The sequence below is a fragment of the Glycine soja genome, chromosome 3 (assembly GCF_004193775.1).
Source record: "Glycine soja cultivar W05 chromosome 3, ASM419377v2, whole genome shotgun sequence".
Lineage (NCBI taxonomy): Eukaryota > Viridiplantae > Streptophyta > Magnoliopsida > Fabales > Fabaceae > Glycine > Glycine soja.
In genome coordinates, this window is record NC_041004.1 from 24,972,761 (window position 1) to 24,984,534 (window position 11,774).

The 11,774-nt window shown below is 35.7% G+C and overlaps 2 protein-coding genes across 2 annotated transcripts in view; both read left to right on the forward strand.

Moving 5' to 3' along the window:
- The first annotated feature begins 6,740 nt into the window (after window positions 1–6,740).
- On the forward strand, window positions 6,741–10,410 carry LOC114405055. The gene is made up of 6 exons (XM_028367743.1): window positions 6,741–7,833; window positions 7,943–8,036; window positions 8,128–8,247; window positions 8,515–9,671; window positions 9,829–10,005; window positions 10,238–10,410. Exons 1-6 carry the CDS (start codon window positions 6,741–6,743, stop codon window positions 10,408–10,410), a joined length of 2,814 nt encoding a protein of 937 aa, XP_028223544.1.
- Window positions 10,411–10,429: 19 nt separating this feature from the next.
- The window catches only part of LOC114405056, a 13,536-nt gene continuing 12,191 nt past the window's right edge, over window positions 10,430–11,774 (forward strand). Inside the window, exons 1-3 of the mRNA XM_028367744.1 lie at window positions 10,430–10,802; window positions 10,891–11,130; window positions 11,220–11,447. Of these exons, the coding sequence (XP_028223545.1) occupies window positions 10,512–10,802; window positions 10,891–11,130; window positions 11,220–11,447 (759 nt within the window). The 5' untranslated portion in view covers window positions 10,430–10,511. The remainder of the gene's footprint in view (window positions 10,803–10,890; window positions 11,131–11,219; window positions 11,448–11,774) is intronic.

The following is an 11,774-nucleotide window of genomic DNA, read 5'->3' on the forward strand; positions in this document are numbered from 1 at the left end:
CAGGGGTGGTTTGGGAGTCACAATGATGAGAGGACCCGTTATTAATTTCACACCACACCTACTGAATTTGAGTTGATAGGCACTGCCAACGTTGCTTGCTAAATTGAGGCTTGAGGAAATTTGGATCTGAACTTAAAATTCTGGCTTTGTATTGTTAACTCATCTCATAATGTGGCTTTGTGTTTCATTTTTATTTGTTACAAAACTGTACTCCTAGTGTGGTTGTAAATTATTTTTATGTTTTTAGTTTGTACTGTCAAACGTTGCATAGTCTGTTGAGGATAGAAGTAGACAGGTAGTTGCTGGACTGAAGTTACACTCATCCATTCATCTGCAGTGTCACCGTAAGCAGAGGTTTAGTTAGTAGCCTATTTCGAGGTATGTATGTGATTCTGAAACTTATGTCCTCATTTATTACGTTGTTGCTTGATATGTAGCCTAGAGATTCCTAAATATTAGCAGTTAGTTACTAGTTAGAGAGTATGGAAAGACGGGTATAGCTTAAATAGGAGGTTAAGTAGGGAGCGGGATTCAGCTTTGTTAGAAAAGGGTGTAGTGGCTTGGTTGTAAATAGGCGATATATATATATAAACTTTACAACAGATAACAAATACTTTTTCTTAACAATAAGAACATGTGGGCCGAGCTCATATACCGAAGAGTAAATCTTATTGACTTCCATGATAGTAAGTTGACTCTCAACACTTTGAAAACAAGTGGTTTAGTGAGATAGTTATCAATTTTTTTAGTATCATAGAAATGACATAGAAGAACTTGTTAGAAAATGATGGCATAATAAGTTATTTTAAGAATTTATATTTTCCTTTGTTTCGACAAACAATAGAGAAAATAATTTATGATAGAATTTCTATTTAGTTTGGCATCTTCACAATCCTCTTCCTCTCTACAAATGTTATTTGACAACAAGAAACCCCATCATCAAAAAACAATTGAATATGATAGATTTATTTTAAGTTATAGGTAGGTATAGGTTTAAGGTGAATTGTGTCTATAATTATAGATATATTTATAAAAATATTTATTTAATAGATAGAATACATGTATTAAGCTTTACCAATTCTTTAAAGTTGCCTAACAAAATTCTTTAAAGTCTGATTAATTATTTTGTTCAACATTGGATTTTTCTGGCTTTATGAATAAATAAAAGAATGACTTGTTTCAAACTTTTTCATCCACTACAAAACTTTTTCACTTTTGTCAGTTTTGTGCGTCATGTTTTCGGGCTTTTGCATATCGCAGTGGTTTTCTATTTATTTATTTTTACTTAATTTTGTTCACTTAACTTAGATTCATAGATTGTATATGATTTTAGTCATTTGAGTTTTTTTTTTTAACTAGTTGCCTCACAATAGTTTTTGATTTAATATATTAAAACCATGGGGTTGATATCATTGATTGCTGACCTGATATTTAACAGTTTATTAAAATTATGATTCAACACCCAACTAATTTAACTTGGTGAGGATTCCTGAAAAGTTGAAACCTAATTATTTCTTGATAATGACCTAATTTGTTGATTGTTTGTTTATATAGAAATGAAGTGGAAAGAAATAAGAAGCAGAAAGATAGGATAAAAATATTAAATTTTTACCATTTGTTTGGAAAAAAAGGAAAGGAGTTATTTTCATGACATGGGATCTATTAGAAAACATCCTCCCTCCCTAAATCTTCATTTTCTTTTCTTTTTGTTAATTTCTTAAAATTAAATAAATATCTATAGCGTAAATTTTTTTAAAATTAATAAATAAGTATTATGATAAGAAAAAAATAATGGAACAAAACAATACAGTTGTTAAATTAAAAATAATGGGTTTTCACCCTTTTTCTTCGCCCCCAACCCTCCACTACTTGTATTTTTCATTAAAAATAATCTTCAAATATATAAAATTATTATAGGTGACAATTTTTCTAATAACTGTATGCTGACAATTTAAACGTGAAATTAATCTTTAGTTAAATTAAATAATTTGTTTTAATTGATTCATGTGTATGGTTTCATTATTATAATGTCCTTGTTCCAACACATGCTATTACAAAGCATTTTAAAAAGCCTGGGTTTACTCAAATCCAAAGCATGACCAAAATAGTTGCCAACCAGGGACTAAATGTAGGAACTGATAGTTTTCTTTGTTATGGTTTTTGGTTTAAAATTTATTGATAGTCTAGTTCTTTCTATTGAATACTTGTCTCTAGTGCCTTAGGAGTTATGATACGATATGATTTTGAATTTTAACAAGGAGACTGTCTAGTATTTTTATTATAAAAAATAGTATGATCCGCCGCTGCCATGCCCCCCCTCTTGGTCCGATCCCATCTCCGCCTACATCTCCAGTGTTCTTCTAGGTTGTGGTTGTCTGTAAAAAGGGGTGATATATATCAATATTAATTAATTAAACTTTTTGGGTGCTTCTAGATGAGTTTTGATGCAAATCCTATATTTTAATGAGTGGATGTATGTAGCTGCATGTGTGCACTAATAAGTTCAGAAAATTTAAATTGTAGAACATTATATATATATATATATATATATATATATATATATATATATATATATATATATATATATATATATTAGTATTTTAATGTGTGTATTATGATTATATTCAATAGCTACATTGATCATTTTCAAGTGCTTATGTAATCTTATCCTTGAGTGTCAAAATATTAGTCTAATCAACTTGCCACATTCTTAGAAACATAATGATATATAAACATAATTTTAAACATTCACTAATATCTTTTTCTTTCTATCACATCTTAATTTCTATCATGTTTATACTTGTATTTTTCTCTTTCTATCTAGTATGGTGTCTGTCAAATATTTTTCTTTCATAAATAAGTTGAAAAAAAAACCCTACCATGTTTTAAAATGGTTTAGTGAGTTAACGTGCTGTCATTTTTCTTAACAAAATGGGGAAATGATTTAATGAAAAAAGAAAAAAATAACAAAGAAAGAACTTGTAGAGAAAAGAAAAACAAAGCGAAGACTAAACTCAAGAGAAAAAACACCCCTAACGTTAGGCCTTATACAATTGTTGAGGGAGATCGCTAACAACTTGCAGAGGACTACTCGTCCCTTCCTATTTTTTTGATGGACCTATTTCTTAATCCCAGAAAAAAACACACGTTAGAAAGTAAAGTATGTAATTTATTTTTAAGATCTCAATATTGATGGAATGATTGTATAGTGGATCAACGGCTCCATCATAACATACACTACCTATGTAAATTTGGTTATGCCCGATTTATTACCTAGAGTTTAATGACACTAAAAGAGAAATAAGAAAACACCTTTCAACATAAAAACTTAAATTTAATGGTTTCGCCGTCCAATGAAATCCTACAGTGTCATGCATTACAAATTAATACCACATCTGAGTCCTTTACAACCCCTGCTAAGCTTCTACCTCCAAGTTCATACACAAGTGATATAAATCACTCAACCATTCCAAAAGTATCCTAAGTAAGAAGGTACTGATGCAGTTTGATCGAAATATGGCATGGCATACATGCATAATTCCTATCCAACATGATGTGAATATTGAACGGTTGTTGAATTGAATAATAAAGTATATTTGGGACATTGTGTTGGAGTTTTTATTGCTAAAGGAAAGGGTGAATATACCTCCAATAGAAGGTAATGTACATATTTATTGAATTTGTGCAATTGCTTTGCCTGTGGTGACTCTTTGTCGACAAAAACTCCACTTTTTAAGCAATTCTTATTTTTAAATTGTATATTTTACTAGCCACGGTGGTTTTTTACTAGCACTAGTGTAGTTCATGGATAAGCTTCGCATAGATATAAAAGAGAGTGAGTAGAGAGAAAGAAAGAGACATGTTACAAAATTGTAATCGGACACCCTTCAATGTGTAGTGATCCTCATAATAGAAACAAGGTTAACGTAGTGCATAAGAACACTTCCCCTCAACATGGAGCCTTAATAGAAAGAGACCATGTACATTACAACTTTGTTTTGGGTAGTCTTTGCAACTTCAAAGTGGTTGTGGCAGCAGCCACTTTGATATCTGCTAATTTATCAGACTCCTTAACCTTATAAACTAAGGATTCAAACTCCTCCCTTGAAATTGTAATTCTTGCACCAGGTTCAGAAGGTGATGAATGAGAAGGACTAGTTCTCATACATAAGACCTTAATCTTATCAACAGCACTTGCCTCTGCTGCATTAGCTGCTTCCACTTCTTCCACCGCTACTCTAAGCGTTGTTTCTGCATCTTGTAACACAACTTTAGTGACTTCAGCTTCCATCTTCAATTCTGCAGTGTCATTCTTCATATGTTCTATTTCCTTCCTTGCATTTTTAGTAAAGAAAACAACTGTTTCAATGTGAAGATTATTTCCTCTGATGCTCCTGTAGCTTTAGATTTTGCTGCCAAGTAGGCTTCATGTTCAAACTCGCTTTTTCAGAGTTGTACCTGCAAATTCTCAATAATGGATTCAGTTTTGGATTCTTTGTCCTTCAATTTAGAGTGACATGTCTCAAAGAGTCGAAGTCCGATTCAGGGCACCAAAATAGTATGCTCTTTGCTCGACTTTTTAACAGACAAAACAATGTAGTTCACATTAAGAGACTTGCAGCTTGTAATAATTAACAGACTTACTAGAAGTTCATCAAGTAGGTGTTTGAAGAAGAGAAGACAAGACCATTTTTGTCAACTCTAATCAGTTCTGTAATGCTTTAAGAGGGTGAAAACTTTGTCAAGTCTAACCAGTCATCACAACACATTGTAAACATCAAACTCAAAGAGAGTTAAAAATAAGTATTTCAGAAAAAAAAAATATTGTTTTGTGATGGTTAAAAATCATCTAAAAAAGTTCATTGATACATAAAATTATTAATGATGTTAATTATAAATTGATGAAAAAAAATGACTCGCTTTAAATTTAAATGAGCTAAATAAAACTTTAAAACACAAAAAATAAGTATAATAAAAATCATTAAAGATTAAAAGTGTATATTGAAGGCTAAATCATGTTACGACCAATTTAATGGTTTAAAGGTGTATTAAAAAATTTCTAGTTAAACAAACAGAAGGAAAATTTTCAAATGAAACGTCAATGTTCAAATGTTGAATCCCTTTGCATATGTGCACTATTAGTCAATGATAAATGTGTTCTGTCAGCAACGGCAGTAAGTGCAGGTCAACAAAGCGCCACACTGACGTTTCCAATGCTCAAAGGACCTTTTCTCTGCCTCTTCTTAATATAATCTTGGTCAACTCACTCAACTCCCAACAAACTTCCATGCCATTTTCTGTGTTTTGCCACCTTCCTTTGTCTCTTTTCACCTCTGCTTGCAAGTTTCAGCAATGTTGTGTTACCAAATGCTTTATTCAGCACCCTCTTTCCTAGACTCCCTCAAGGCACTTGAGCCTGACATCCAACTTGCCAATGTGCTGTGAGTTCTCTTTTTCTCTATTTCGTGTTTTGTTACTTAGGTCATTGGCTCATAGAATATGATAGCAGGGAATACGCACGGGTTCATTTTGTGAACTAATGTAACTTAAGTAACTATGAACATTAGGTTAAATTCCAACCATGTTCATATCACTAAAGACCTCTTCAACCTAACAAAATGCTGGAGTCATTCTTGAGTTTTGCATTTGACTTCCATTACATAGTCCACTCGTATTTATTTATTTAATGGCTTTTAGAGGTTACCAAGTTGTATGGGGGTTTGTTTTGTTATATGGAAACTCAGGTTCAATCAGTTCACATTTAGAATAATTCGAAAGAGTGGAATTGCATGATATTATATCAATAAATATGAATATAGCACAAACTTATATGAGTACATACAAATTTCCCAAGTGTGATATTAGGTGATATTTGCCACTCACACTCCCTTTTTGGCAGTGTTTTAATACAACAATAGTATCTGCTATGTTTTTCAATTTTGATTGTTGTTAATTTCCTTCATTTAACAATGAATACTTTATTTGTATGCCATTCTCACATTTATGTCGTTATTTATTATATTGTTGGTTCACATGAAACTATTGTGTAGTACTACATTCTACTTCATTGAGCGAGCCATAGTTCCCCGTTTGAGGTTCAATACAACGATTAATACAGATAGTTTGGATTAATTGTTGTATTAAATCATGAATTGTCCGTTTGGACAGTTTGGGAAGACAAACTTTTTTTACTTCATTTTCACTTAAAATTTAACTACGTTGTGTTATTTTTAACTAGATTTCGGACACTGCATCTTGCTTTGTTCTCCGGGTGCATACATGATCGGGGTGAATCGTTGTCACCGCTTTCATGTCATGTACTTGGAGACCAAAGCGAAATGCTGCCGAAATTTAGTTAAAAATAACACAACATAGTTAACTTTTAAGTGAAAATGAAGTAAAAAAATGTTTTCCTGAATGGGGTAGGGTCACACCTTTGGTTTAATAAAAGAGAGGTTCACATGCATATCGAATAATGTATGTCGCCTGACAGTACAACAAAGATGGATCGGCGTTGGATGAAAACATCACGCATAACTAAAGAGTACGAAAATGGGGTTGAAGGTTTCTTAAAATTTGCTAAAGATAATGCATCCGACAATGGTGGACTATACTTTTGTCCTTGTGTTAAATGTTTGAATGGGCGACGACATTGTTTGGATGACATTAGAACACACCTTATCTGTGATGGTATCTGTCCTACTTATACAAAATGGATATGGCATGGTGAGTTACCAGAAATGTCATCAACCCCTCCAACTGCTCCAACTGATGAACAAGTCGGTGATCAAATAGAAGACATGCTACGTGATCTTGGACAAGAGGGTTTTAGGCAAGCAAATGCACCGTATTATGACACCTTAGATAATGATTCAAAGATTCCATTGTTTATTGGATGCACTAAGTACACACGGTTATTAGGGGTGTTAGCTCTGGTCAATTTGAAAGCAAGATTTGGGTGGAGTGACAAAAGCTTCAATGAATTACTATTGTTATTGAAGAATATGCTTCCAGGAGATAACACGTTACCAAAGACTCATTACGAGGCAAAGAAGATATTATGTCTTGTTGGAATGGAATACCAAAAAATACATGCTTGCCGTAATGATTGCATTTTGTATAGACATGAGTTTGCTGAATTGCGCAACTGCCCTACATGTGGGGTGTCACGCTACAAAGTGGGTTCTGGCGCTTCCAGTGAAGCTGGATCCACATACATTGATCGGCCAGCAAAAGTGTGTTGGTATCTTCCAGTAATACCAAGGTTTAAGCGATTGTTTGCTAATGCAGAAGATGCGAAGAACCTAACATGGCATGCTGATGGTAGGACCAAAGATGGATTGCTCCGTCATCCTGCTGATTCTCCTCAGTGGAAGAAAGTTGATCAGTTGTATCCAGTGTTTGTCGAAGATCCCAAAAACCTAAGGGTTGGTCTCGCATCGGATGGAATGAATCCATTTCGAAGCTTAAGTTGCAATCATAGTTCGTGGCCTGTTTTGCTGATCATTTACAACCTGCCTCCTTGGTTGTGCATCAAGCGGAAGTACATAATGATGTCTATGATGATAGCCAGTCCAAGACAACCAGGAAATGACATTGATGTGTATCTTGCTCCCTTGATTGAAGACCTGACAAAATTGTGGGTAGAAGGGGTTGATGTGTATGATGGGAATGCTCATGAGTCCTTCAGGTTGCGAGCTATGATTTTCTGCACCATTAATGACTTTCCAGCATATGGGAATTTGCGTGGATATAGTGTGAAAGGCCACCTTGCTTGTCCCATTTGTGAGAAAGACACAACTTACATCCAATTAAAGCATGGCAAAAAAAACTGTATATACAAGACACCGTAGATTTTTACAACCTTTTCACCCATACTGGTGACTGAAGAAAGCGTTTGATGGGACATCTGAGATTGACAGTGCACCAATTCCTTTGTCAGGTGTTGAAGTTTTTGATCGTGTGAAGAACATTTGCAATATATATGGGAAGACACAAAAGAAAGATGGCGCTCCCAAAAACATTTGGAAGAAAAGGTCCATCTTCTTTGATCTTCCATACTGGTGCAACTTAGATGTGAGACATTGTTTAGATGTGATGCATGTTGAAAAAAAATGTCTGTGACAGTTTGGTTGGCACACTGCTTAACATTAAAGGGAAGACAAAAGATGGTTTGAAATGTCGTCAAGATTTAGTGGAAATGGGAGTACGACACCAGTTGCATCCTGTGTCAAAAGGTCTTCGAACGTATTTGCCGCCCGCATGTCATACGATGTCAACGCATGAGAAAAAAAGTTTTTGTCATTGTTTGAAAAATGTCAAAGTCCCACAAGGATACTCTTCAAATATCAAGAGCCTTGTATCAGTGGATGAAATGAAATTGGTGGGGTTGAAGTCCCATGAGTGTCACGTTTTGATGCAACAATTATTGTCTGTTGCCATTCGTGGAATATTGTCTGACAAAGTTAGGGTTGCAATAACTCGATTGTGTTTTTTCTTTAATGCAATCTGTAGCAAAGTGATTGACCCTAAACAGTTGGATGATTTGGAAAATGAGGCTGCCATTATCATTTGTCAATTGGAGATGTACTTTCCCCCAACTTTTTTTGACATAATGATTCACTTACTTGTTCATCTTGTTCGAGAAATACGTTTGTGTGGGCCTGTATATTTACGGTGGATGTATCCGGTTGAGCGATACATGAAGGTGTTGAAAAGTTACACGAAGAATCAATATAGGCCAGAAGCAAGCATTGTTGAAAGGTACGTGGCAGAAGAAGCTATTGAGTTTTGCTCTGCTTACGTCGAAGATGCATCACCTGTTGGTATTCCTGAAAGTCGTCATGAAGCTACACGACAAGGTAGGGGCACGCAAGGATTCAATGTTGTAACCATGGATCTCCAGAAACTATCACAAGCGCATTTGTATGTACTAAACAACACAGCTGAGGTAATACCATACATAGATGCTCACAAAGAATATGTGGCAGCTTCTCACCCAAACATGAATATGATGAGGGTGTTGCAGGAACACAATAGAAGTTTCATTAATTGGTTTAGAAATACAATATTTGCTAGCGACAGTGCTTCTAAGACATTATCATTACTAGCTATTGGGCTGAATCTTAATGTCCTTACTTGGAAGGGTTATGACATCAACAATTATTCCTTCTACACAAAGTCACAAGATGATAAAAGTACCGTGCGAAATAGTGGGCTCATGATTGATGCTCATTCAGACCACTTTAGTCGTGCATCGGATAACAATCCTATTCGAGCTTCCATGGCTTATTATGGAGTCATAACCGATATCTGGGAGCTAGACTATGGTGAATTTAGAGTGCCTGTTTTCAAGTGCCAATGGGTTAATGGAAATGTCGGAGTCCGTCAAGACAAATTGGGTTTTACTTTGGTTGACCTTCAAAGGATTGGTTACAAGGACGAGCCTTTCATCATGGCAGTACAAGCAAGACAAGTGTTTTATGTTGAAGATCCTAGTGACTCAACATGGTCAGTTGTACTTCAAGGGAAAACAAGTGGTATCCCTGCCGATACTGACCAGGCAACCCTTGATGTTAACGAAATCCCTACGTTTGCACAACAAATGCCTTCGATAAATGCTGAAAACGACGACGATGATGTGTATGCAAATCGCATCGATCATGATGAAGGTTTATGGGAAAATATGGCAACTTAAATGCGGTAAATAAGACAATAATGTAAAACTTGTCAATAGTCATTTTCTATTTAATGTTTCTTCTCTTTCATTACACTTTCATACTTACATGTTGTTATAATCTAACATTTGGTTTCTTAATATTATTGCAGGACCCATGGCAACACCCCCGACATCCCCTCCACCTCCTACATCCTCTCCACCTGCTGATTCACCAAGCGCAATCTCAAAATCGAAGACTCGACAAGCAACCAGGTTGAGGAAATTGACTGCAAGAACCTTGGATCAACCACGACCAATTGTCAATGTCAACCCCATTACTGGTCGAGGTTCTGGTCCGGAAAAAGATAAATTTCACAGTTACTTGGGGGTAGTGGCACGGGAGAAAATCCCTATTGTGCATTCATCTTGGAAAGTTGTCCCATAATCACTTAAAAATATTGTATGGAATGACATTTTGGTAAGCACACTTAAATTAAAACTTTGATTTCATTTGTGTCTCCTTTAGGCCAAATTGTCATTTTTATCATTAGTGTATGACAAACTATTTGTTATTTCAAGGAAAATTTGACATCCCGGAAGGAACTGCTGCCAAGAAGAAGGTCATGTCTACTGTTGCGATTAGATGGAGGCAATTTAAGTCCTCCCTAACTAGTAGATATATATATGCTGAGAAACATGGTGAAAATAACCCTGATGCAGCTTCTAAGTATGGTATGGAGCAACAAATATGAGAGCAATTTGCAAAGAGTCGACAGACCCCAACTTGGCAGGTTTGAATTGAATTGATATTTCACAAGTTTTGTTACTTAAATTTTGTTAACATTATAACACAATGCATTGTTTTCGTTACTTCGAATATGGAATTCGGAAAAAAGCACAGGAGATCCAAAAATTCAATGACTCCCCCCATTTATTGTCTCGTGGAGGATATGAACTTATGGAAAAAAAATTGATGGAAGAGAAAATGAAGACAAGACAAAGGCAAGCTGAGTGTACAGAAAATACACCGATGGTCGTAGACCCTCCATCCCCAATTGCAAGACATGTTAAGTGGAAGATGGCTAGAACAAACAAATATGGCAAAATGACATCTGCAGCAGCTCAACAAATCTCTAACAAAATTGTAAGTGCAATTAAAGCCTTCGTGGCAATTTTAATAGGTAGATGGTATATCATTCAACTTTTCACTGATTTTTGGCTATTTATGACAGGATGAATTAGAAGAACAAAGCACACAAGGTACGTTTGTGCCGCATGGCCGGAACGACATATTGAACACTGCGCTTGGCCGTGAAGAGCATCCTGGTCGTGTCCTTGCTGCTGGACATGGTGTCACCATTAGTAGTTACTTTGGACAACGTTCAAGTGCCTCTAATAGTTCTGCGGCTATGATAAACCCGGATCAGTTGGTTCAAATCATAGGTAATCTCAAGCAAGAGTGGACAAAAGAGGTAGAAGATGCAAGCAAAATAAAATGGACATGCTGCAAAAGGAGTTGGATGCAATCAAGACTGAGTTGTCCCAAATGCAAACTCAACAGTCAGCCCTTGTACAACCGGCTAACCCTAATGTGTTGCTTGCACGTGTTAGCACCAAAGAAAGTTGTGCAGAAGTTGTTGCAAATGTTGTTGCTGGGGACCCATCTGCGGTTGAGGAGAATACCATGGGGTTGTATGTTGTTTGTGGCGACAGTAAACAATTGGTGGCCTTAGGAAAGGTGTATCATGTTGGCGGCATGATACACAATGTTCCTTACGCAGATGAAGTCGTGAGGGTTGATGCAATCCTACCCCGCAAGGGCATTGGCTAGAAGACTCCAAGTAGATTGGGCTAGAGATCCAAGGAAAGGCCCTAGGGTTCTCATGAGCCTTAGGGTAGATTTCGAGCCCGTGGGCTAAGTATGAGCCCGCTTATCTTTGTAAATATTAGAATAGGTTATTCCTTCGTCTAGGCCTTGTATTTTGGCCATTCTAGTAGTATAGGGTTTTAGCCTATAAAATAAATCAAACACATTGGTTATGAATGGCGGTGAAAGGAAAAAATAAAAAGGTGTAAAGGGGTATAAACCCAAGATGACACAACATCCGAGACAAGC

Excerpts from the sequence above, each read along its gene's own strand:
- LOC114405055 (XM_028367743.1), top strand. The coding sequence starts at position 6,741 with ATGTCATCAACCCCTCCAACTGCTCCAACTGATGAACAAGTCGGTGAT. Across the intron at positions 8,037-8,127 it reads AAAAACATTTGGAAGAAAAG|TTTGGTTGGCACACTGCTTA; the intron begins GTCCATCTTCTT and ends TGTCTGTGACAG. Across the intron at positions 10,006-10,237 it reads CAACCCCATTACTGGTCGAG|GAAAATTTGACATCCCGGAA; the intron begins GTTCTGGTCCGG and ends TGTTATTTCAAG.